The sequence below is a fragment of the Salmo salar genome, chromosome ssa09 (assembly GCF_905237065.1).
Source record: "Salmo salar chromosome ssa09, Ssal_v3.1, whole genome shotgun sequence".
In the NCBI taxonomy this organism is placed as follows: Eukaryota; Metazoa; Chordata; class Actinopteri; order Salmoniformes; family Salmonidae; genus Salmo; species Salmo salar.
The window spans coordinates 128,672,637-128,700,075 of record NC_059450.1 but is presented as its reverse complement, the minus strand read 5'-3'; the positions used below and the strand labels follow the sequence as shown (position 1 = coordinate 128,700,075).

General features: G+C 43.8%; 1 protein-coding gene and 1 long non-coding RNA gene across 2 annotated transcripts in view; one reads left to right on the top strand and one right to left on the bottom strand.

Annotated features, from left to right (window-relative positions):
• Positions 1–438: 438 nt before the first annotated feature.
• Positions 439–8,542, top strand: LOC106612842 (protein ABHD15-like). Its single transcript, XM_014214416.2, has 3 exons — positions 439–1,657; positions 6,458–6,810; positions 7,263–8,542. Exons 1-3 carry the CDS (start codon positions 1,091–1,093, stop codon positions 7,882–7,884), a joined length of 1,542 nt encoding a protein of 513 aa, XP_014069891.1. The 5' UTR covers positions 439–1,090; the 3' UTR covers positions 7,885–8,542.
• A 10,524-nt stretch (positions 8,543–19,066) lies between these two features.
• The window catches only part of LOC106612844 (uncharacterized), an 84,439-nt gene continuing 76,066 nt past the window's right edge, over positions 19,067–27,439 (bottom strand). Inside the window, exon 3 of the long non-coding RNA XR_001330375.2 lies at positions 19,067–19,397. This is a non-coding gene — a long non-coding RNA (uncharacterized lncRNA). The remainder of the gene's footprint in view (positions 19,398–27,439) is intronic.

Below are 27,439 nucleotides of genomic sequence, written 5' to 3'. Positions count from 1 at the left end.
TAACTAAGTGTTCAATAAAGAAAAATAAATTGCCTCTTGTATGAAACAAGGGGACAAACACAATGTTCTGTTGTCTTGTCCGTTACTATCTGCCTAGTTAATTACACTGACTCATCCACCACAGGTCCTCATCATCAGTCCTCCCTGACAGGCTACATTTCTCTGTCAGTCTGGTCCTCACCATCAGTCCTCTCTGGCAGGCTACAGCACTATGTCAGACTGCCGCCAGACTGCCATCATTAATAGGTTCAAAACAGCAACAACTGCATCATCATCACTCCATACAAGCAGCGGATCACGAGCACTACCTAACATATATTGCCTCCCTAATGTCCCTCTATTCCCTACATCTAGCCATACTATTTCAAATAGAATGACTACTTTGAAAGAGAAAATGTTGCTGTACATATTTTATAGACGTTTTCGCCTCTGACAGTCTGACACCGAGGGTTTCTCCATGGGAGCTGGGAGGCGCCTGCCTGCCTCGCACTTGGAGCATGAACAGTGCAATGCATTCTGACGTTTCTCTCGCTCACACAGCTGTTGAGTTTGAGGAGCGAAGCTTGCGCAGCTCTGCATGAAATTACTGATAACTCAAAGGCGCGCGCCGAGAACACCATGTATCCCGATTTGGAACGACCTGGAGAGGGGTCGTGTGCTGTTGGAGAAAACACTTTGCGTAATTTACCCAGGAATGCACCTTGAAGAAGGCAGCCATTCTGGAGTGGAGCGCTTTATTTTGAAACAGTGGGTCTATTCCAGTCAATTTCTGCTTCAACAAACTGTTTTCAATAAGGATGAACAGAAAATGTAATCAACCATAAAAGGCTGGAGATATCAAAGTGGAAATGTTACTGTAAGAAATAAAGTGGAGACTGTGGCTGTGCGCATTCTGGTTTCTCCCAACGAAAGCAAATAGTCTATATGGTTACGCGCACGTTGTGCTTTGTGAGAACAAGACATCAACCAATCGAAGATGGTCCGGCCTGTTCTTTGTGCTTTAATATTAGCTTTGGCTGACTTGAATTAAAAAATAACTGTAGGACTATAGAACATCCGTGGAATTGACCGTTTATTCCCCACCGTTCAAATGCTGGAATGGCTAGTGGTTTTGTGTATTGTGATTCTGGTGGCCGTTATTTGGCCAGCTTCGAAATATTTTGGTACCCAGGGCGAGCCATACGCACTCCTCCAGAGGCTCGGAATTTCACGGCGGCAAACGAAGGAGAGGGTCTCGGAAAGGTGCGTCTCAGACCGGGAGGTCCCGGTGGACTGTGCTAATGCCCAGACATCGGACGTGGAAGGTGGGAATAAAGTCCCCGCTGTTGCGCTGATATGCAAACCCTCCGCGCTGGCCAACTATCTCCTCAAACACTGCAGGACTTTCAGCAATTTCACGGCGTGCACCGGATGGACATGGCGGGCGAGTGCGTTTCTTCAGACCGTCTACGGCGCGTGCTGGCCGTACAAGAGCCGGGTGCATTTCGTGCGGGACTACTTGCAGTTGAGTGACGATGGTCTCGTGGCACTGGACTGGGCAGTGTCGGTGGCCGGTGCGTCGTACCAGAAACGGAGGAGAACCTCGAGTAATTCCACGAGCCCTATCCTCCTCATCATACCCAACTCTTTCGGGAAAATCACTAGAAATGTGCTGAAGGTAGCTTAATGATTTAATGAATGATGAAATATCATGCAATACCTTCTCATAACCAGGCTTAATATTGTTCATCATGTGAAAACACCCTCAACCATAGTGTGCCCAGTGCCCACCTACCCCTGTTATTAGGCCTACAGTATGTGCTAAGGCTGTCTTATGGTCTTAATGGGGGCAACATTATACTAATTGTCTTGCTCCTTTTTTTACCTCAGCTCTGACAACATAGCTGTTACCTACAACATAGCTTACAGTGTTACGGTGCTACGGTGTTACGATGCTACGGTGTTACAGTGCTACGGTGTTAGTGTTACAGTGCTACGGTGTTACAGTGCTACGGTGTTACAGTGCTATGGATGTCTATTGGGGGCTGTTGTGGACAGTCTCAGGGGCAGAAATAAGATTTACATAAACTCTAGACATCTCTACACTGTAATGGGGTTACTGTGAATATACAGTAGCTTACAGGCAGCTTGGTGGCAAGTACAATTCTGTATTTCATATAACAGTACATCTACTGTAATAACACAGTCTCAAAGCAAGTACTGTATAATGACATGCAGTACAATACTGTAAAATTGACTGTATTATACTGTAAAAAAGTAAAATGCTAACATAATCAGTATGAATGGATGGATGAATTAATTAAATTAATTAAGGGGAGGGTTTTGTATTTGACAGTATTTTACTGTAATTACAAGGGATTGGTGCAAGCAGGTTGGCTGCTACGGAAAGTGTTGACACATTACAGCATATTAATGAATATGTGGGGTTTTCTATCACTTGCACTTCTAGAGGTCATAACAAAGGCTTCCAAACTGTCAGCGACTACAGATCAAAACAGACCAAAAGGATATGGCAAAATGCTCAACCATTTAAGGTTTAGGACTTACTGCCACTCAAATCTGTCCCCCATACAAATTGATGGATCACTATAACCAGAAAGGAGTTAAATTGTTACATCATTCTCACTCACAGGTGCAACAAATACAGCCTCTTACAAGGCAGCCTCAAAATATGTTAATGAGCCAGAAACAACAATCCCATGCACCACTAGTGGTCAAAATGTTTTTGGTGCTCCAAAGATACATTACAGTATTGTATTCTGTGGGGTGGAAACACATTACCATTTGAAATACAGCAATTATTTCCCTGCCCACAACATTTCACCACAATGCACCATCATTTACCGAATACTGCAGCAAAATGTTTCATAGTATTTTACTGTCGATAATACCCCAAATTACTGTATAATTTACTGTTTTCCGTTACAGTGTAGTTATTATGACTTATTTGGTAATCATATATTATATGCATACACATAACAAAGCCTATCTCATGGTCATACAACTCTCTGCTATACCATTCATTGTTGAAGGTTCAATCTGTGAAGTTATTTGTAATGGTGAAATTACATAAATAGTGAAATTATGTCTAATTCATCATTGCAGTGGTGTAAAAAAGGAGGTTGGACGAGATATGAGAAAGTACCAGTGCCAATGCCTATTTCCATTAAGCATGGGGGGCATCTTCATTCAAGTCAGTCTTGGCAAGGTGAGGAAGAGAGCAAGAACGCAAACAACAAGCACACTGCCATGCAGTAAAACCAGGGTTCAATACAGTGATTGTGGTAATTGAGAAACACTTTTACAAGGCTTTGCTCTGCCTGGGCAGGTTGTGAGTGAAAGGATCACATCACTGCAGCTGTACTCCCAATAGTCTAGTCCCAGATCAGTTTGTGCTGTCTTGCCAAGTCATACCATTATCAGCAAGACAACACAAACAGATCTGGGATCAGGCTACACTCCAATGCCCATTAGCCTTATAATGAGTCAGTGTGCCCTGCGGTCCAGGCAATGTTGCTAGATTCTTCTGACACTTTCTACCCCAACTAGATCAAAAAACCTGCCCAATCCACTATCAAGTATCCCAATTGAGTGTAAAACTGTCCAATCTGGCCAGGCTTGCATTGTTACAAGCCTGATTTATGTACTCTGTTACTGTTGTGAGTAACAAAAAGTCACAACCTTGACCGCCAGCATCCCCTACTAGCCTAGTCTGTCAACAATAGGAGCATTCATAGGCGCTGATTCACTATCAACAGCCTGTCAGCAGTCAGCAGAAGAAAGGGAATTTAGACTAAGGTTTAAGTGAATTATTTTGTTTGTAGCCTAGGGAGATGTGGGAGAAAGAGATGGAGGGAGGAGAGGGGGAAATGGAAAGAATGTGAGAGGGAGATTTGGAGAAAAATGTATTCTATCAAATGTGTCAAATATGACTTTTCTGTTTTCTGGGAGATGGAGAGCTGAAGAAAAGGAATTTGGAGTAAAAGTTAAAGTGAAGGATTTTTTATGTCTGTAGCCTAGGGAGATGGGGGAAGAAAGAGAGAGGGGGATAGGCGGGAGATAGAGAGGAATATGGGAAGAAAGATTGAACTAAAATTGAATTCTGTCAGATTTTACTTTCCTTTTTGCTGGGAGATCGAGGGAGCATCAGAGCAAAAGAGAGGGTGATGGGAAGAATGTAAGAGAGAGGAAGAAGGAGAAAGATAGATTGAGTAAAGGGCAAATTATGTTGGATTCTTTTTTCTTTTGTCTTTCTGGGTCAGCTCCAATTGTGTGTGTGTGTGTGTGTGTGTGTGTGAGAGAGAAAGAGGGAGTCAGAAAGAAAGAGAGAGAGAAGGCGAGGGAAAGATAGAGATGAGATAAGAAGAGACAGGGAGAGGGAAGAGCGAGATAGAGAGTACATTTGTGTATTTTGAGAGAGATAAATCAGTGTGTGTTTGGACATCATCCTTTCTAGATGAGACTTAGTCATCCTTTTTCATAATGAGATTGTCTTTGTTTTACCCCTCCCCCATGTTATGTTACAGTAGTTGGGCATATACTGTAGCGTATGGACCTACATTCCATCACAGCAAACTCACACACCATAAAAGTGTCTAGAAACAGATGGTGAATGGCAGGTGTTGCAGACTGCGTCCCAAGTGTGCCTATTCCATATGTAGTGCACTATATAGGGAATAGTGTGCCATTTGGGACGCATGCATATTCTTGCTCAGGCCTGCTGCCCTGGCTATACAGTATGAAAGTATGCAGAGTGTGCGGTGGATGATTTGTTAGAGGACAGTTATAGGTTTTATGCCCTCTACCCCCCTAACGGCCTGAGTTGTAGCAAGCTAGTCTGCGATCTTTCAGAGTTCATTCTGACTAAGGCTGTATTCCATTCCAAAAATGTTTTCCACTCCCATTTTCCCTCATAACTCCCCAACACAGATCTGAGATGACTGGGTTGGTTTTAGCATTGCGCTCCAAATAGTTTTCACCATATTTCTTTCGCCTGTCCAGTACAGTCAGATCTGTGAAGGTGATTAGGGAGGGACCGAGAGAAGGGAATGAACAACGTTGTGGAGTGAAATGGGTCCCATGACTCCTGTATGCTCTCTTTAAGGTCAGACATAGAGCCAAAGGTGAGATCACGTCTGAGTGTAGATTTTACAGGTTTGTGTCCAGACACAGGACACCATTCTGTCTACACGTTTATTACACAATTGTCAAGCCAGTGAGTAAGACTGAACTATGGTAATTCGGAGCTAGACAAATGCCTGGTTCAAAATAAACCCTCAGTCTTCCAACATGGCAGAAGCCCAGGTTCTGCGTTAATTCACACATTGTTGCACTGATGAGTACGTTTCTATAAGCATTTCATCAAAATAGGAATGCTGATGATGAACTTGACTGTGATACCCCTCCAGTATGATGACTTTGCCTCTGCATTTAACAGCTGTGTTATGAGAGTGATGATGTCATTTCTACTTCCTCCATTTCTACGGTTGGATGAGTCAGAGACAAATCCCTTTGGTCTTGTTCACAGAGCTATGTTCAGGCTGAATGGTGGACCTTCAATATTTGTGGGAGTTTGTGAGAGTTTGGCATCGTTCGTCTGAAGAATGTGGCAGTGTGTAAATGTGTGTGCAGGAGTGTGTGCAGGGGTCTGTGTAGGCATATGTGTGGCAGGATGTACTGCAGGTGCTTTGTGCAGGCGTGTGCATGCTTCTGAGTGACAGTGTGTTGGTGTGTGTCTGCGACTGGACAGGCATGAGTTTAAGTGTGAGTGTTGGCGTGTGCATGCTTCCGTGTTTCTCGAGTCTCAGTGACAAGAATTCCTCATGGGCTCGACACTGGCAGCATAGTCCAGAAGTCCAGAGGGAAAACAAATGGAGGACTGGAGCAAAGATAATCTGCTTTATACCTTATCATCCTTAGGTTGGAAAACTGTACTTCAATGAAATAGTGTAGCCACCTCAATACTACTGTGATCCACTATAGTAGTAGGATGAATTCATTCAGAGAGAGATGTTGAGAAAGAGACAGAGGGAGGAAGAGAAAGAGAAGGAAAGGTTGAGACAGAGGAAAGAGAGAAACGCAGAGAGAAAAGATGATATCCAGGTATAAGTGCTCTTGCGAGTTTCTTAGCTCTGTAAATATTTAATGCAGTGATTTAATTACACCTCCTCTTGGTCTCTCTCTAATCACTGTCTTCTTATAGCTCTGTGAAGCTGTACATTCATACTCTGTGGGTGTGTTTCAAATGGCACCCTATTTCCTTTAAAGTGGACTACTTTTTATAATTAGTGTACTGTATAGGGAATAGGATGCCATGTCAGATTCAGCCTGTGTTGGTGTTGTTACAGTTCATAGTCAGTTGAAACATCATGCATTAATGAATTCATGTATTTAAATAGGGCTTTTACATTGGCATAACACTATGAATTACATTATGCTCTGTTTCTCTGTCCTTCAGCTCTGTGAGGTGGCGTTGTCCCATGGCTACCTACCCGTGGTGTTTAACCGGCGCAGCCACAACGCCACCCCCCTCAGCACCGTCAAGCTGCAGCAGTTTGGCGACCCAGGGGACCTACGCGAGGCCGTGCGCTACGTGCGCTACCGGCAGCCTGTGAGCCGGTTGTACGCGGTGAGCGAGAGCACCGGGTCCGGTCTCCTCCTCTCCTACCTGGGAGAGTGTGGTTCATCCAGCTACGTGACGGCCGCCGCCTGCCTCTCGCCAGTGTTCCGCTGCCAGAGCTGGTTTGAGAACGGACCCATCTGGCCCCTCCACTGGGCTCTGGTGACTTACCAGAGGATATGCCTCAGCAGGTAAAGGATGGAGGAAGGGGGGAGGTGGGGAGGAAGGGAGGGAGAGGGGAGGGAGGGAGAGGGCAGAAGGGGACAAACACACAGGGTAAGGATGGAAAGGGAGGGATGAGGGAGAGGGGATGGTGGAGAGAGAGAGAAACCTGATTGAGAAGAAAGGGAACGATGTCAAATACCCTGATATTATAGGACTTTATTAAAATACCATAACCATGGCAACCGGTGTCCTGCCCACAGTGCTATTGATTGAGCGGGGCATCGGGACCCAACTTGTGGTTTCACAATCAATGCTAACAAGGATGTTACAGAGCCATGCAGCTCTTCTAGATTTGATTGTACTTTATTTACTGATTGTACTTGTGTGTGTGTGTGTGTGGGGGGGTATGTGTGGGCATTGTGGGTCTGTATTTTTGTTTGCGTGTGTGTGTGTTCATGTCTGTGTACTGTATATCTAGGTACAGGACAGTGCTGGGTGAGACAGTGCACACCGACACCCTTTTCTCCAGCTGTTCCCTGCGTGGCCTGGAGGAGGTGCTGTTCTGCCAGCCGCCTGGCCCTAAAGGAGCCCTGGCCCTAGCCGCGGGCACCAGCAGCAGCAGCGGGGGAGCCTGGGAGGCCTACTGGGAACGCAATGAACCCCTCCGGGATGTAGACGAAGTCGCCATCCCCGTTCTGAGTGTCTGTGCTCAGGATGACCCTATCAGAGGAGACCCCCAGTCTACCCTACCCCTGGAACTCTTCGAGAGCAACCCCCACTTCTTCCTGTTGCTGACCACCAGGGGGGGACACTGTGGCTTTAACACCCAGGAAGGGAGTGCTTTCTCTGGGGGAGTGAATGGTGGAGGGACCCCTGGGACTAGCTGGAGTCACCAGGCCCTGCTGGAGTTCTTCAGGGCCACCACGGACTTTATTGCGGCAGAGGAGAGGGCTAAGCAGGCTGCCAGACGGAGGGGCCTGGGGGGTAGCAGCCAGGGCAAGGTCTTCAGACATCGTAGTGTCAGTACTTGTAAGAGGCTGCCCGCATGCTCACATAATATACACACTATCTACAACTGGCAGAGGTCTTATACACGATGAGCTGGGGTGATGATATTATGGATGATAAGGGATTGTATCTGCAGAACAAGAGAGCTTTGCATTTAAAGGCTGAAAATGAATCTGTGTGCACCAGCCACCTGGGTAAATGATGGAACAGGGTTTCATTGACAAACACACACACTCTCTCAGAAATTGAGGATGAACACTTCAAAACACACTAGGGGTAACCAGAAAAGCCTGTGTGTGTGTGCGTGTTTGTGTGCGTGTGCCCCCTCCCGATGACTGTCCAAAAATGCCCGTCTGGACACTGGACTGCCAGTATTTCTCTGACGAGCCCATCAGATTCAAGGGGAAACTATGTGTAGTGATGTTGTGATGTTTTGCTGAACTGGGTGGAACCAGTTGGGTTTGTGGCTTTTCACACATGTTGTAATTCAAACTCTGACTGAGGTTTGTTGAATGTAGCTGGAATCTGCGACTTTGAATAGGCACTGGTAGTGACATGATGATTTTCCTGTAGTTTTCTAAACAATGTTAAACTTGTGTTAAATGTGTTAAATTATGTGAATGATTGGTAAGGAACAATGTAATAAAACTATGAGGGAACAAGCATTTCATTTTGGTCACATACTGTTATTTTTTGTCCAGACATAATTACAGTAACATTGTATGAATTAAATAGTCTTCAGTTACTGTATGTGGAACTTAATGTACTGTACAATGCTGTACGTGCCATACTTTGAACTTTGTGACTATGTAAAGGAGAGTTCTGTTTGTCTGAGGATTCACCAAACGCATGGAGAGTTTTCCATTTCGACCTCTCCTAAAATAGCTGTATGCCCAGAGCGATGCCACTGTGTGTGTGTGTGTGATCTAATTAGACATCTCTCCGCAGTGTGTCCCTACATTTTACATTTACATTTTAGTCATTTAGCAGACGCTCTTATCCAGAGCGACTTACAGTAGTGAATGCATACATTTCATACAATTTCATACATTTTTTTCTGTGCTGGCCCCCCGTGGGAATCGAACCCACAACCCTGGTGTTGCAAACACCTTAGGTTGGAGTCATTAAAACTCCTTTTTCAGCCACTCCACAAATTTCTTGTTAACAAACTATAGTGTTGGCAAGTCGGTTAGGACATCTACTTTGTGCATGACACAAGTAATCTTTCCAACAATTGTTTACAGACAGATTATTTCACTTATAATTCACTGTATTATATTTCCAGTGGGTCAGAAGTTTACATACACTAAGTTGATTGTGCCTTTAAACAGCTTGGAAAATTCCAGAAAATGATGTCATGGCTTTAGAAGCTTCTGATAGGCTAATTGACATAATTTGAGTCAATTGGAGGTGTACCTGTGGATGTACTTCAAGGCCTACCCTCAAACTCAGTGCCTCTTTGCTTGACATCATGGGAAAATCCAAAGAAATCAGCCAAGACCTCAGAAAAAGAATTGTAGACCTCCACAAGTCTGGTTCATCCTTGGGAGCAATTTCCAAACGCCTGAAGGTACCACGTTCATCTGTACAAACAATAGTACGCAAGTATAAACACCATGGGACCATGCAGCCGTCATACCGCTCAGGAAGGAGATGCGTTCTGTCTCCTAGAGATGAACGTACTTTGGTGCGAAAAGTGCAAATCAATCCCAGAACAACAGCAAAGGACCTTGTGAAGATTCTGGAGGAAACAGGTACAAAAGTATCTATATCCACAGTAAAACGAGTCCTATATCGACATAACCTGAAAGGCCGCTCAGCAAGGAAGATGCCACTGCTCCAAAACCGCCATAAAAAAGCCAGACTACGGTTTGCAACTGCACATGGGGACAAAAATCATACTTTTTGGAGAAATGTCCTCTGTTCTGATGAAACAAAAATAGAACTGTTGGCCATAATGACCATCGTTATGTTTGGAAGAAAAAGGGGGAGGCTTGCAAGCCGAAGAACATCATCCCAACCGTGAAGCACGGGGGTGGCAGCATCATGTTGTGGGGGTGCTTTGCTGCAGGAGAGACTGGTGAACTTCACAAAATAGATGGCATCATGAGGCAGGAAAATGTGGATATATTGAAGCAACATCTCAAGACATCAGTCAGAAAGTTAAAGCTTGGTTGCAAATGGGTCTTCCAAATGGACAATAACCCCAAGCATACTTCCAAAGTTGTGGCAAAATGGCTTAAGGACAACAAAATCAAGGTATTAGAGTGGCCATCAAAAAGCCCTGACTACAATCCTATAGAAAATGTGTGGGCAGAACTGAAAAAACTTGTGAGAGCAAGGAGGCCTACAAACCTGACTCAGTTACACCAGCTCTGTCAGGAGGAATGGGCCAAAATTCACCCAATTTATTGTGGTAAGCTTGTGGAAGGCTACCCGAAACGTTTGACCCAAGTTAAACAATTTAAAGGAAATGCTACCAAATACTAATTGAGTGTAATGTAATCTTCTGACCCACTGGGAATGTGATGAAGGAAATAAAAGCTGAAATAAATCATTCTCTCTACTATTATTCTGACATTTTACATTCATAAAATAAAGTGGTGATCCTAACTGATCTAAGACAGGGAATTTTTACTAGGAATAAATGTCAGGAATTGTGAAAAACTGAGTTTAAATATATTTGGCTAAGGTGTATGTAAATTTCCAACTTCAACTGTATATGTAGTCTACTATCTCTCCACTTTTGCAAACCTCTGCATCACAGTATGCAAACAGGCCTTATGGTTGTAATGTAACAATGTGCACCTACATTGTAATGACACTGTAACTACCATGTAAATACAGGTATTACATATGATCACAGTGCCCAGACAACTTCAGCACAGAACATAGCCACTGTTATTTGTTACAACACTCTTTCTGGTTCTACAAATGACAATGAGCCGAAGCAGCCTGCCTAGAATGCTCATTCTTTTGTTGTTAGTTTTCATTTACTGTAATGTCAACTGGAGAAGACAGACATAGGGGAGACAGAAACAATAACCACCAGGCCTCTCAGCCTCCCGGTCCAATTAAGTTGTTAACATTGGATTGACCTTTAACACTTTGCTTATTTAATTCCAGCCCCAACGTCTGTGTCTGTCCAATTGAATTTGCATTGATTGATATTTCATTATCTTACATAGTTTATAATAAGCTAGTCCATTGATATAATCAAGATATATGCATATGTCAGTGAGAAAACCTGCTTTGGAATAGAGAGGATATTATAATGGGATTTGTTTGATGACTAAGTGAAGTAGGCTAGTGCTGTGTTGCTGTACTGTAAAATGTCCCTAAAGTAAGGAGGGTCATCTAGTGGCTGTTGGGTGCAAGTGACATTCCACAAGTTTTTGAAAAGCCGAAGCCTCTGGTATAGATAGCATTAGTATCTTCTCACAGCCTCTAATTCAGCATTGAATGTAAACAACGTTATGACGAATGGATACGGTACTCAACACAGCTACAGATTAATCTATCTTGATTTTCACGAGACCGTTTTAAGAAATGTTGCAAAATGCTGGCAGTCACTTTTTATACATTTTATAATGCACTCAATGAAAGCATACATTATTGTAATGATTCAAGGAGTACCTGTGATATAATTCACAGAAAAGAGTCTGAATAACGAACATAAAACAACAGCAACATTAATCAAATCAAATGTATTTATAAAGCCCTTCTTACATCAGCTGATATCTCAAAGTGCTGTGCAGAAACCCAGCCTAAAACCCCAAACAGCAAGCAACGCAGGTGTAGAAGCACAGTGGCTAGGAAAAACTCCATAGAAAGGCCAGAACCTAGGAAGAAACCTAGAGAGGAACCAGGCTATGAGGGGTGGCCAGTCCTCTTCTGGCTGTGCCGGGTGGAGATTATATTAGTATATTAATATAGTATATTAATACATTAATAGAGCATACGTTTCCACCCCTATGAACAGGTTATATTGTGTGAAGGGCATATCGCCTAACAACCAGAACAGAGCCATATAAAGCCTTTATGGCTCTCCTAAGACCTGTATGCATGACCTACATTTCTAATGATGCTCTTACTTTGGCGTTATCATCTGATCTATTTACCCATCACAATGATGTCATTAAGACCACGTCCCACAAACCTCTAGTGTCCAGAAGGTGGCAGCACTGGGTGGGTTTCTGAATGGTTTCTCTCTCTGAGAGACTGCCTAAAAGACACAATGACGCAGCTATATCTCTGCTGCTTTTGGCTGAGAAACTGGAGCACAGCACATGGAGGCCAGATATAGCCCTGGTTTAAAAAGATATCTGCCGAGTCACAAGTAAATCTAATCAGGGAAGTGATACATTTATTTTGTGCCAAAAATGCACAGAATTATGTGTATTAAATCAAATCAATAAAGTCATTAATTCATATACTGTACTTTTAAATGCAAGTATGCATACAATATGTGTGCAGAGCAGAGATTATGGACTTGTAGTTACAGTATATCCAGTATTCAGCCTATGTCCACCCTCAGGTCATATATCAATAATGTGTGTAATGTGTTCTATTTCACACGGACCAGTGAATTTGACACCAGTCACTTTGGGTCGCTCTCTTACTGTTCTCATTTGCAGTGATGAAGTTTAGCTTGGCCTATCCGATGTAGCTCGGATTCCAAGTCTCTCCTCTAATCCAATATGTTGCCCTTACATGCCAATATGTACAGCTGCATAAACTTCAAAGAATCTGTGACTGCCAGCCAAGGCAGTACTTCTGAAAAACATAAATAAACACAAAAATCTCACATGTCACATCATCAGGAAAACATCTGCTCATCTGGAGCTTTTTCAACCCTGTTGCACCTCCTCTCTCCTTCTACTCCCCCTCTTCTCTCTTCCCCTTCTCCTCCACCACCCTCACCCCCTCACTCCTTCTCTCCCCCCTCCCCTCTCCTCCCATCTCTCTCCCCACACCCAATCCTCTCCTCCCCTCCTCTCCTCACTCTCAGGTGGGTTGGTGATGTGTGAGTAGCTCCATCTCAAGCAGAATATTTGTGGTGCATACTAGCCTTTAGCACATTCCTCTGCAGACACATTCCATAGGCATATTGGGTGTGGTGTGGGGATATCTGCTAGGAAAGGCCTAGCTAGCTATTACATCAAATTCTATATGGTTCTGTGTTAGGTTTGGGTGTTGTGATATCTGCTAAGGAAAGCCTTCTCTATTTACTGTAGATAGCACATCAAATCATCAATCCTACAGTGGGGGAAAAAAGTATTTCATCCCCGGCTGATTTTGTACGTTTGCCCACTGATAAAGAAAGGATCAGCCTATAATTTTAATGGTAGGTTTATTTGAACAGTGAGAGACAGAATAACAACAAAAATATCCAGAAAAAGGCATGTCAAAAATGTTATAAATTGATTTGCATTTTAATGAGGGAAATAAGTATTTGACCCCCTCTCAATCAGAAAGATTTCTGGCTCCCAGGTGTCTTTTATACAGGTAACGAGCTGAGATTAGGAGCACACTCTTAAAGGGAGTGCTCCTAACCGCAGCTTGTTACCTGTAAAAAAGACACCTGTCCACAGAAGCAATCAATCAATCAGATTCCAAACTCTCCACCATGGCCAATACCAAAGAGCTCTCCAAGGATGTCAGTGACAAGATTGTAGACCTACACAAGGCTGGAATGGGCTACAAGACCATCGCCAAGCAGCTTGGTGAGAAGGTGACAACATTTGGTGCGATTATTCGCAAATGGAAGAAACACAAAAGAACTGTCAATATCCCTCGGCCTGGGGCTCCATGCAAGATCTTACCTCGTGGGGTTGCAATGATCATGAGAATGGTGAGGAATCAGCCCAGAACTTCACGGGGGGATCTTGTCAATGATCTCAAGGCAGCTGGGACCATAGTCACCAAGAAAACACAAACCTAACCGTGAAGCATGGGGGTGGCAGCATCATGTTGTGGGGGTGCTTTGCTGCAGGAGGGACTGGTGCACTTCACAAAATAGATGGCATCATGAGGTGGGAAAATGATGTGGATACATTGAAGCAACATCTCAAGACATCAGTCAGGAAGTTAAAGCTTGGTCGCAAATGGGTCTTCCAAATGAACAATAACCCCAAGCATACTTCCAAGGTTGTGGCAAAATGGCTTAAGGACAACAAAGTCAAGGTATTGGAGTAGCCATCACAAAGCCCTGACCTTCATCCTATAGAAAATTTGTGGGCAGAGCTGAAAAAGCGTGTGCGAGCAAGGAGGCCTACAAACCTGACTCAGTTACACCAGCTCTAAGTTAAACAATTTAAAGGCAATTCTACCAAATACTAAATGGGTGTATGTAATCTTCTGACCCACTGAGAATGTGATGAAATAAATACAAATTTAAATAAGTCATTCTCTCTACTATTATTCTGACATTTCACATTCTTAAAATAAAGAGGTGATCCTAATTGACCTAAGACAGGGAATTTTTACTAGGATTAAATGTCAGGAAATGTGAAAAACTGAGTTTAAATGTATTTGGCTAAGGTGTATGTAAACTTCTGACTTCAACTGTAGGTCCTGTACGGCAGGAAGCTTGGCCCCAATGATGTATTGGGCTGTACGCACTACTCTCTGTAGCGCCCTACAGTCAGATGCCGACCAGTTGCCATACCAGGCGGTGATGCAACTGGTCGGGATGCTCTCGATGGTGCAGCTGTAGAACTTTTTGAGGATCTGGGGACCCATGCCAAATCTTTTCAGTCTCCTGAGGGGGAAAAGGTGTGGTCGTGCCCTCTTCACGACTTTCTTGGTGTGTTTGGACCATGATAGATTGTTGGTGATGTGGACACCAAGGAACTTGAAACTCTCGACCCGCTCCACTACAGCCCCATCGATGGGGGCTAGTTCGGCCCTCCTTTTCCTGTAGTCCACGATCAGCTCCTTTGTCTTGCTCACGTTGAGGGAGAAGTTGTTGTCCTGGCACCACACTGCCAGGTCTCTGTCCTCCTCCCTATAGGCTAACTCATCGTTGTCGGTGATCAGGCCTACCACCGTTGTGTCGTTAGTAAACTTAATGATGGTGTTGGAGTTGTGCTTGGCCACGCAGTTGTTGGTGAACAGGGAGTACAGGTGGGGACTTAGCAAGCACCCCTGAGGGGCCCCTGTGTTGAGGATCAGCATGGCAGATGTGTTGTCGCCTACCCTTACCACCTGTGGAGGGCCCGTCAGGAAGTCCAGGATCCATTTGAAGAGGGAGGTGTTTAGTCCCAGGGTCCTTAGCTTAGTGATGAGCTTTGTCAGCACTATGGTTTTGAATGCTGAGCTATAGTCAATGAACAGTATTCTCACATAGGTGTTCCTTTTGTCCAGGTGGGAAAGGGCAGTGTGGAGTGCGATTGAGATTGCGTCATCTGTGGATCTGTTGGGGCGGTATGCAAATTGGAGTGGGCCGAGGATTTCCGTGATGATGGTGTTGATGTGAGCCATGACCAGCCTTTCAAAGCACTTCATGGCTACCAACGTGAGTGCTATAGGGCGATAGTCATTTAGGCGGGTTACCTTCACTTTCTTGGGCACCGGGACTATGGTGGTCTGCTTGAAACATGTAGGTATTACAGACTTGGTCAGGGAGAGGTTAGAAATGTCAGTGAAGACACTTGCCAGTTGGTCAGCGCATGCTCTGAGTACACGTCCAAGTAATCCGTCTGACCTCGTGGCCTTGTGAATGTTGACATGTTTAAACTTCTTGCTCACATCGGCTACGGAGAGTGTGATCACACAATCGTATGGAACAGCTGGTGATCTCATGCATGCTTCAGTGTTGCTTGCCTCGAAGCGAGCACAAAATATATTTAGCCCGTCTGGTATGCTCGCGTCACTGGGCAGCTCGACGCTGGGTTTCCCTTTGTAGGCTGGGTCTCCTAATGTAATATACAGTGTCAACGTTTATTACCACGATGTTTGATGAACAGTTACAAGATGACATGGCATTAAACCCTGGGTTGTCCTGAACAGAATGAGCCTATGTTTGTTGTATTTTGAAGATAATTTGCCATGGACCACACATCTGAATTCACTCATGACTCCATTCTATGCGCATCAACATTATCTGCTTCTCTGCATTGCCTTGTGAAATCCTCACACCTTAAGATCATATTTTATCATTTAGCTAATCATGTTGGCAATAGAACAAGCTTTCCCCGACCCAGACTGCGATTTATAATGTAACGCTTTTGGATTGTGTAAACAACAACAGTAATTGTGTGATGCAGGTCTGTGTTCCAATCAAAACAACTACAAATGTGCTTTCTCTAGTTCCTCAACGGCAAAGCTAGGAGAGCTCAAAAAGCTCTTCTCTGAGTCATAAAAGTGCATTAATATTACTTAGGAACTGTTACACTGTCTAATGTTTGGATTGTGTACAATTGGAGAGGTGTGTGGTCACTTGGAGACACCAGTTTGACCTCTCACTCAAACCCTTGTATTTTTTTTGTCTTATGTTGTACCTAGCCCATATTTTCCAAGAATATTCTCATCATATTGTTGAATGTATCTACAGTGTAATGTTTGGATTCAGCCTTGTGTCAGGTGAACTGTTGTGTCCTCACCTTTAGTCTAATAATTTCCCCATAATCTCCAAACTGTCCCCTTTTAATTGCTACCATGGTTATCTAAATGCTTTCCATAATTCTTCTGTAAGAAACATTTCAACATAGCCCAATCCATATAGGCCAATTCCCACGAGTGTAAAGGGTTAAATGGCTATGGGGCATATTGGGTGTGGTGTGGGGATATCTGCAAGGAAAAGCGTTGTTATTCTCTATGCTAGCTAGTACATGAATTTCTGTTTGTAATATCATGTGTAGCTAAGGTTCAGGTTTAAGGACTTGTGTGTTAACGCCCGTGCCTGAAGCTAAGGGAGGGTAGCCAGACACTATGGGAGAGAGCTAATGCCATGTGACAGCTAGGTACCCAGCTAGCACATAATGTTCTGAGAACCATATGTTTCTTAGCTCCAGGGGTGAAAGTAAGCCGATACGGTCCGGTACGGCCCCGTACGGTGTCACAGACAAATAAATTGTGGGGGTATGCCGTACCGGTAAAACATGAGACTATCACAATAATTAAAACAAAATGTCAAGAAAACTGTAGGCTTTTACAACATTATTTATCGTGACCGAATGTCAGCCACATGAAAAATGAGCGAATGGACTTGAAAACAGGTGGTATATACACTCCAAAATGCTGTGTGGTTTGATGAGAACACTGACATTTTCCATGGAGGAGATGACTGGCCGAGACTGAAGCGCCCGGACAGCAGCAGACGCATCAATTCAATCGCTGAATGTCATCAATCGTCGAATGTCATTAAACTAATTGGGTGTTTTAACAGATGTTTCTTTCCATTCATCAAATGGCGGGTGCACAGAGTACTGTTTGGCTGCTGGAATTAATTTGTGAGTGAACAAACGTGTGAGGATAGCCTACATGAGCCTTTGTTTTTTGTGGGGGTTTTTCACTTATGTTGTCAGAACATTCAGTTTTATCGATCAGGAAACTTATGGCTTTCTTCTCACAACCAATGTCAAACTAAAAAAATACTTTCCCACAACTTCCAAGGAACCGAATGTGCTAGCTGGATAGCTTTGTGATTGTCACTCTCTGTTCCTTAGCAGGGCTGAACTACGCTTGACACCCAAGCCAAACAGATCTGAAGTCGAGAGAGAGAGAAAGAGAAAGAGAGAGAGAGAGAGAGAGAGAGAGAGAGAGAGAGAGAGAGAGAGAGGGGCTTTGTTTGTGAAATGCTAAATTATTATCATGTGAAAATGTGGTTTAACTCATTGCGATGGAAGAAAACAATATAATTTGATGTCTCTGGAGGGAGGAAAGAGAGAGGGGTTGCGAGAGAACACTTACACAATGTCGCTTTCCAGTCTGTGGCAGCTATCAGTTCACTGTTTGGTAGGCTGGGTTTGGATATTTGAATAAAAGCTCTCTCCATTCCCCCTCTATATACTAAACAAATATATAAACACAACATGTAAAGTGTTGGGACTATGTTTCATGAGCTGAAATAAAAGATCCCAGAAATGTTCCTGATGCACAGAAACCTTATTTCTCTCAAATGTTGTGCCCAAATTGTTTTACATCCCTGTGAGCATTTCAACTTTGCCAAAACATTCCATCCACCTGACAGGTGCGACATATCAAGAAACTTATTAAACAGCATGATCATTACACAGGTGGACCATGTGCTGGGGACAATAAAAGGCCACTCTAAAATGTGTAGTTCTGTCACACAACACAATGTCACAGATGTCTCAAGTTTTGAGGGAGTGTGCAATGGCATGCTGACTGCAGGAATGTCCACCAGAGCTGTTGCCAGAGAATTTAATGTTAATTTCTCTACCATAAGTCGCCTCCAACGTCATTTTAGAGAATATGTCAGTGCGTCCAACCGGCCTCACGACCGTAGACCACGTGTAACCATGCCAGCCTAGGATCTCTACATCCGTCTTCTTCAGCTGGTGAAACTGAGGAGTATTTCTGTCTGAAAATAAAGCCCTTTTGTCTTCATCTCTATCTCGCCCCCCCTCTCCTTCTCTCCCTTTCTCCCTCTCCCTTCTCCTCTCTTTCTCTGTCTCTCTCACAAACCACCACCACACGCTCTCTCTCTTCTTCTCCCTTCTCCTTTCTTTTTCTGTCTCTCTGTCTCTCTCTATCACTCTCACTCCAACCCCGCCCCCTCTCTCTCTTATTGTGGAACCTTCCTGCATTGTGTAATCCAGGCAGTGTGGTCTGTGAGTCCTGTTAGCACCCTCTTCCCAGGGATGCTATGACGAATGGCGCTGTGTCAAGCACACACATGTAGGCAGGTATACACGCACATACAAACACACACACACATGCCCTGGCCTCAAAGACGTCACAAGGATAGTGTCTGTGCTGTAAAAGTTGTGCCTTGTTCTAGTCGGCCTGTTTGTTCAGGTGTTTCACAGCGATGCATAAGAAAAAAGCAGCACATGACCTGCTAGTTTCTAAATGATAAAATCTCCACACACAGACACAACCATTCTCTTACAAACACACCTGACATGCACAATCTTTCTCTCTCTCTCTCTCTCTCTCTCACACACACACGTTTGTTTTACTATCTTTGTGCGGATCAAACAATTGATTCCCATTCAAAGTCCTATTTTCCCTAACCCTAAACCTAACCCCTAACCCTGAATCTAACCCTTAACTTAACTCTAACCTTAAATCTAACCCCTGAAATACATTTCCTTGTGGGAACTGGCAAAATGTCCCCACTTTTCCATACTTCTGGTCCCCAAAAGGATAGTAAAACCAAAACAACACACACACACACACACACACACACTCTCTCTCTCCATCTCTCACACACTCTCACACACAAACACACTTACACTCAAATTCCCCCCACCCCAGACAGTTTTGCCAAGTCAGGCTGTCATACTGTATCAGTGGGATCCTCAGTCTCCTCCAGAGGATGGTACAGTGCCCTTTGCGCCTCGCTGCCCTGTCTCCCTGCCTGTCCTTAACTGTCCTGAGCTGTCCTGGATCTGCGTTCACTCTCAGCTGGAGGCTGGAGGGGAAGGGAGGGCAGAGAGAGAGAGGGAGATAGACAGAGAGAGAGAAAGCGGGGGGAGCGATACAGGGAGAGGAAGGGAGAGTGAGAAAGAGAGAAAGGGAGATAGAAGGGAAGAGAGGATGAGAGATAGAGGGCAAGAAAGAGAGAGGGAAATATGCTTTGAATCCAGACAGACATCTGCCTTTCTCTTTGTCCCAACGCAACCTTCAAAGGCCTTCACATTTACACTCATCTTCCCCAAAATAATGCAGAGGGCAGGGCAGGGCAGAGCAGGCTGGATTGGTGGCACAAGGGTATGTGAGTCGCTGTGTGTGTTTGTGTCTCATCAACATCCAATTCCGCCCGTCCCCGTCCCCTCCTCCGTGTCATACTCCTCTCCCCCTCTTTCGCATTCCATCTCTCCCTTCTGTCTGCTTCTATCCTCCAGCCTGTTGATTCCAGCTGTGGGCATCAGAGAGAGATTGATATAGAGACCAGACAGACCTTCAGACAAGGTAGGCAGGAGAGAGTTCACTGGCTGAAAACCGTTGAGGAGAACTGCATAGTTAAATGTAACACTTACTATGGAGCACATAGCTCAATGTAACACCAACCATGTAACATAGAGGGCATATGAAACAAACAAAAAAGTCAAAAGTGGATTATAGTGCAATAACGTGACTTTTCAAACATAGCTGTTGGCTTTAAAAGGTATCGCAGTGTACCTAGAAAGCCATATAGTTGAATGAGGTCCCAGTGAGACATAGGATGAGGGGTTCCTATCGTCAGTATGTTCCAGGAATGAATGATTGTCTATTTATAGCAGCAGGAAACACAAGATGCTGATGAGTCATACTGTTCCGCTATGCTAGACGCTAGTGGGCGGCTGACTGACGCAGCAGCAGGACAAGCCCCACAGTCTCACAGTTGAACTGAGTCCTATACACTTCCTCTATATGCTATAGACTAGTGGTCACCAACCTTTTCTTAGTCAAGATCACTTTTGCAGTCAAAAAGCAAGCTGAGATCTACCGCTCAGATTTAAAAAAATGACATTAACCCACACAAACAGTTTAATAGGAATGAGGTTTGGGCAGTAGGCCTAATACATTATCACACCATATTGGCTATATGATTGGCCTGCCAATATTGTTAATCAGATCATATTATATTTCAAAACTCGAGCTTTGATAACAAAATATATCAGTTGGTTTAGCACTTGTGAGGCACTGTGGAGCATGAATTGAAATAATTAGCTTTTTTATTTTACTGGACTGATGGTATCTGCATCTGATTGTCAACGAGGTCACATCACCACGTCAGTGACCTTCAGGTCGAAAAGTCGGAGCTCTAGAAAGATGCCCGAGTTTCCGACTTGGAATTCCGAGTTGGATGACCGTTCAAAAAAAAATCCCAACCGCCTCTCACGGTCCCTGCACTCTCCTTCCTTTCCTCTGGTGAGACTGACCAGAGAGAGGGGACACCGTCTTCCACCTGATGGCCAAACTCGAGTCGCACCGCATCTGCCTCATGCACAAATTCATGTTGTTCCTATGACCAGAGAAAGTTAAATATTCCATCATATTAAAATCGACACGACGAGCTGCTAATAATAATAAAACGCAGGGCTATCGACTCATTCATTGCATCTGCGGAGAAGTGCGTTTTGTAATAGTGCTGAATATAAACTTAAACATGAACTCACTCATAAAAAAAGTAGTTTTTTGCTGCATTCATTGACAGTCTCTCCGTGGTCATGGTTTTAAAAGTTATTAATTCTTATGTAGGCTAGTAGCCTATTAAACTTGGCTGTAGCCAGGGTCATGGAAGCTCTGTAGCCACGGTGATTTGAGCTATCCGATTGGGCAGCGCAGTAGGTGCACTCGATTTAGTCACAGATTTGCCGGTCCGCCGGGTAGGCGGAGTTTGTCTCATGGGAACACTTTGCTTACCCAGTGCGCAGGACTTTTGAATCAAGTGCACCTACCGGCAACAGCTCAACACAGCTTTAAAAAAGGAGCGCAAGCCTTTATCGTTCGTTGGCTTTTCTACAGAAATATTTGATGATCGACTAGGAATGCCTTGAAGATCACTGCTATAGATGATATCCGACAAAAGCCATGCCCACAGTCTGTATCAGAGGCAAGAAAACGGCCTGACGACGGGGTTTGGCTCTTGGTAACATCCCATCTTTGAAAAAGTGGTTACCAAAAAATCTCCCTCAAATATATATGCTTTGTGTTGTAGTCATGACAGAACCATTCCCTCTCTTTGATTCCCTATCTCCTCTCACCTTTGAACACGGACAAGACACAAGTCAGGATTTGTCTCACCGCTGAACCTGGACAGGACACAAGTCAGGATTTGTCTCACCTCTGAACCTGGACAGGACACAAGTCAGGATTTGTCTCACCTCTGAACCTGGACAGGACACAAGTCAGGATTTGTCTCACCTCTGAACCTGGACAGGACCAGGGACGGAAATCCCGGGGGGGACGGGGGGACCACGACCCCCCCATCCTGGGAAAAATATGATTTGTCCCCACCAATATATCACTGAAACATAACTATGTAATTTAAATAATATTAATAATACGCAATGAAAGCAATTGTGCTGATTATAGACACTTAATAGCGCGTTTTTAAGTTTCAAAAGATTGCAACCCCCCCACCCTTTGCCTCACAATGGTTTGATCCACTGCCAGTTCCTTTGTTGGCAAGGTAACAGGTCGTGTCTACTGTCTGAAAGGCACTCAATGAACGTAACTGACGTGAGGTTAATCCAGTCAATTGCGCACACACACTAGCTGAATATGCAGAGCTAGCGCGCAAATATTAAAGATTAAGCTAGCCAGTACCTATTCCATTTATGTGGCCTCGTCAAAGATGGAATCTTTGCTATCGTCAATTTATTCCAAGAATCAGCATGCAGATGATGTAAATTAGTGCTTCAAAGTCCCTGTGATAAGGTTAGCGATAAACTGAAGTCCAAACTGAACAGAACTACACTCTCTTCTACCATTGTCTTAAATATATTTAATGGTCTCGTTGCAAAAGCTAAATTGTCGCAAGTGAACTTTTATTAATTTATTTTATTTCACCTTTATTTAACCCGGGTAGCAAAGATTATAGCAAACACCACTGAAACGGAATTGGTGCTCGCTAGCTTTGCAAATTCAGCTATTGTTGGAAGCCAGCCAATATGAAATAAACTATTAAAATTACAAAAGGTTGCAGCATATGTTGTGTAAATGGTGAACTCATACAGCTGTCAACTCCGTAATCCGTTTCACATTTGCTAGCTAGCTACCTTTTAGATCGAAGCCCAAATAGAATGATAAAAGATAAGATGATAGAAGCCCATCTCCTACTGTAAATAACCTACACACTGTGTGTGTGTGTAGCCAGCCAGCCAGGTAGAAAAATGGCAGAAAAATAAAAGACGGACATCAGAGTATTTTTCAGTACACCAAAATGCAAAGTAAGAACCCTCGTAGCCTAATATCTCAAAGACTAGTTGATAAAATGTTCATAAGAAATAAATGAAATTCTAATGGAAATGTTTCACAATGATGTCATTAGGCAGAGCAGGCAACAGATGGCACACAGACAGCAGAGTTGGGGACAGATATGCAGGGACAGACCGGCAGAGACGGAGTCTCAGGTAAGTTTGTTGAGTCTTTGTTTGGCAACATTATGAAAGGTTCTCAATTTTTTGGACTTGTAAAATAGGAACATAATTGGAAAATGCCATGGATACCCCCACTCTCAACTTAAACTGGTGACTGAACCAAGATTTGTTAAAGGCAATGGTATTGCTGTTGTGATTAGTTGTGTAGTTTTGGGTACCGGTAGTTAGGAGTACGGCAAACACCTTATTTCTTTGGTTCCTCAATATACATTTACCATATTACAATGTAGGCTGTGTTACAGCACTACTTTTGGTGTCCCCCTCAGGAATTGCTCTTGAGAAAATTTCATGTAATTGTCCCCTCCAAAGTTGATATCGAGTTTTCGCCCCTGGACAGGACACAAGTCAGGATTTGTCTCACCTCTGAGCGCTACAGGGTTTGTCTCAGGTTGAGTCATAATTATTACCCAATGAGTGCATGTCTGGTCTCTGAGGTGATTAGTTACTTTCCATGTTCGGTATTATCTTGGCTGTGGACGAACTCTTAAAAACAACACTCCTAAAAACAAAATGGCTGTCTATAACGTCTTCTGGCTTCGTGCTTCAGTTTCCACAGGACCTTGATTAAAGATGACTTTTCATCACAATGTATTTCAATGGGGTGCTGCAGAAAGAGCAGAGTACTTATGAACAATTTCAGAAACATCTATTGGCTTTGTAAAGCGTTCATGAAGGCTTTTAATGGGGCAGCAGGTAGCCTAGTGGTTAGAGTGTTGGGCCAGTAACCGAAATGTTGCTGGATTGAATCCCAGAGGTGACAAAGTAAAAATCTGTCATTCTGCCCCTGAACAAGGCAGTTAACCCACTGTTCCCCGGTAGGCTGTCATTGTAAATAAAAATGTGTTATTAACTGACTTGCCTAGTTAAAATAAGAATGTTTTAAAAAATTCGGGTGGTGCTGCTGGTCCAAATCAGCTTATAGTAATTGCAGGTCAGACTGGTCGAGGTGACATTCTCCTAAGATAAGCTTCACCTCAGGGGATTCTCACGGCACAGGGGAAAACCCTGACACCTCAATGATGCTGTCACCGTCACAAAGAGTAGATGGTTGGTTCATGTTTTTCTAAAAGAAGGAAAAGTCTGTACACAGTATGCTCCCGCGCTTTATTCCTGCACAAACATTTATGGAATAGAGCAGTAATGCAAGAATAGCATTTTATTATCTATTACGAAACATCATTTTTTTCTGGGTTGCATTGGCAGGTTTTGAGTCCTTAGAGTTAGTGGAAGACACAGAAAAATGTCTTTATGTTTTGTAAATGTATTTTCCTGAAAAGCTTTGGGTGGTGCTGAACAGGGGTGTGTGAAGTTGTTCAAGATAAGACTGTTTCTATAACACCAATGGAACAGTGTGACACACAGGGCAGGGCAAAACGAAGGCACAAAGTAGAAACACTAGTTACTTGGCTTGGTGACATCATTATCCAAGGTCATCTCACCTCTCAGTAGTACAGTACAGCTGCATGGCTGACTGCTTTTTCAATAAAGTTCCCCTCCATTCAAAACCCAGAGACCCTGAGAAAAGGATAGATTCAACGCCTCTAAGTGGTTTCCTATCATATGCCCTTTCTACTATTGCTAAGTGCGTGTGTGTGTGTGTGTCTGTGTGTTTGTGGTTTGGATGTTCCATGAACATCCCAACAGTTATGTCATGAGCCACTGCCAAAAAAATCGATATATCAGCTGCCGGACCAGGCTTCTCACAGTACTGCCCTGTTTGGAGCTGCCTGCGTATCTCTCTCGCTCTCTGTCTCTCTCTGTCTGTCTGTCTCTCTCTCTCTCTCTCTCTCTCTCTCTCTCTCTCTCTCTCTCTCTGTCTCTCTCTCTCTCGCTATCTCTCTTGCTCTCTCTCTCGCTCTCTACCTGCTTTCCTGGGGGTTGAGAGTTGTGGTTATTGGGGGAGAGCATAGGGGGGAGGAATGGGTGATGTTGTAGAGGGGAAGGGGGAGAGAATGTGGGTCATCATCCACACCCAGAATCTGCATCACGTGCTCCAGTCAGCTGGAATCCCATCTCCAGCTCAAACCGGCACCAACGAGGCCCGTTATATAAGCGGTTATTGATCCATCAGAGAGAGTGCACTGCACGAAAAAAACCCAGCACCGGGAATAGGGACTGATGGACGGAGGGAGGGTGGAGGGTGCTTCAGTGATTTGGCTGCTGCAGAGGTGTCACAATATGTCACTATGACTCAGGGTCCAAAATATAAAGCAGCCTGCCCTGTGACTGAGGAGTGCTGTGCTAATGGTGCATTCTGAAAGCAGCTAGCACTGGTTCGTTCAGACATTCGTGTTATTAAAATACTACACGGCCAAGAGGCCTACATAATACACCTGATATTTTTGGGGAAGTCTATCTACTTTAGGGTTGATCACTCTCTTAAATGAGGATCAATCAATATTCGCACTGGGTGCTACAGTAGGCCGATTTTTAGGAGGATAAAATCAATGATTACTCTGAATGGTGAAGAGATCAGTGAACTTAATGGATTGAAAATACAGGGCTGACTCGCTAGTAACGCTGAGTTAACACTGAGTGACTCTGAGTGCCTGGGAGTAAGCTGTCAGTCTAGATAGGGCATATTCAGGTCAGTGACACGTCGACTCCCAAAGTCTCCAATGTGGGATGTCATAGTTTTCAGCAGCCATGCAATTCTGCTGCTCCACCCACATCAGTGGAGGTCAGTGCAGTTTAATATTAGGGAGGAAAATAGTTTTATGAGCATAGCCTTATTTCTATTACATCATATTGAAGGACTGCCATTCATATTCCATTCACCCAGCTCAATGTAACATCGATAGGTTTAGGCTGCTACATGATACTCGAATTTGCCCTATCTATACCCATCATGAGGTTGCTACAACCTACAAATAAAAGTTTATAACGTAGTTGCACAGGTCGAGAGACAAACTGGAGTAATCAAGGTGACAGACAGTGACACATTCAATAACGCCTTGCACACTCTTGCCTGCATCTAGCTGATCTTGGGTGTAGTCATTAGTCCAAACAGAGAGTTCCTATTGGACAAATTCAGGTAGGTCTCTCCCCGTTTTGTTTAGTTTGCTTCTGTTTAAGAAACGTTTTGCAACAGAATCGGCGGAATGAATACACCCCTGATCACCCAGTTCACACAGTTCAATTTCATAACAACCACATACAGCATCGTCACTTTTCTTGTTGTAGAATTCCTCCTCCCAACTACACGCTCTCAACTTTTCACTTCGCTTGTGGACTTTAGTGCACAACACAACAGCTGTCTGTGACCAGGTACAAAAATCTCTCCAAGCCAATCCTTTGTACCATAACCGCTTACCGCTACACATCCTACATCGTTGTCACCATATTAAAGTTAAAGCTAATCGACAAACTAGAACTAACGCGGAAGTAAACCCACAATCCAATCCATGTGTACAATCACGCAGTACTGTGTACAGCAAGCAGTTTAGCAGTTACATCGGCGGGCCCCGGTGGCAATACATTTATAAAAACTAAAGTTTACCTTGACTTGGAAGAGTTAGCCAGATAGCTAACATAAATTGCATTCCTCTTTGTTTGAATCCGGTTGTTGAGTAGGCTAAATGAGCTGCTTTAACTAAGTAAGTGAACGGTAAACTAAGATTAGTAAAATGAAAAAAAACATAATGAAATTCTTCTCTCTTACTCTGCTGCTTCTCCTTCATTTATGAAGAAATGCATTTGTTCAAAACAGTTAAACTATTGTCTCTCTCTCTCCTTGAGTAAACTACTCACCACACTGCAGTGCTAGCTATCTGTAGCTTATGCTTTCAGTACTAGATTCATTCTATAATCCTTTGGATGACAACATGTCCGTTCATACTGCAAGAGCTCTGATAGGTTGGAGGACATACTCCGGAATTCGTCATAATTACTGTGTAAGACTATTGAAGGGGGTGAGCTCCATGAGCCTCTTAGATTTTATATTTAAGTCAATGTACCCAGAGGAGGATGGAAAATAGATGTCCTCCGGCTACACCATGGTGCTACCCTATAGGGTGCTGTTGAGGCTACTGGAGACCTTTATTGCAAAACAGTGTTTTAATCAGTTGATCGATGGCTTGTTGGTTCAAGCCACAAGCAGACAAATAAGGGTATTTGAAACACTGAGAGACAGAGAAAGACAAAGAGAGAGAGAGAGAGAGAGATATGGGAGGAAGAGACACACACACAGAGAGAGCGAGAGAGCGAGAGAGAGAGAGAGAGAGAGAGAGAAAGAGTGTTCAAGGATAGTGTATTCCCTTTACATGTACAAGGCTAATCATATCTGTAAGTAGGCCTTGGCCTTACCTCCGTGTGGCAACGCCGATAAATACTCTAAAACCTTTCTCTGACTGGTGCCTCTGGTCCT

What these genes read in the sequence shown, in the direction of transcription:
- LOC106612842 (XM_014214416.2), top strand. Translation starts at nt 1,091, where the DNA reads ATGCTGGAATGGCTAGTGGTTTTGTGTATTGTGATTCTGGTGGCCGTT. An exon ending in TCACTAGAAATGTGCTGAAG is followed by an intron (nt 1,658 to 6,457) that starts GTAGCTTAATGA and finishes TCTGTCCTTCAG; the next exon opens with CTCTGTGAGGTGGCGTTGTC. An exon ending in CAGAGGATATGCCTCAGCAG is followed by an intron (nt 6,811 to 7,262) that starts GTAAAGGATGGA and finishes CTGTATATCTAG; the next exon opens with GTACAGGACAGTGCTGGGTG.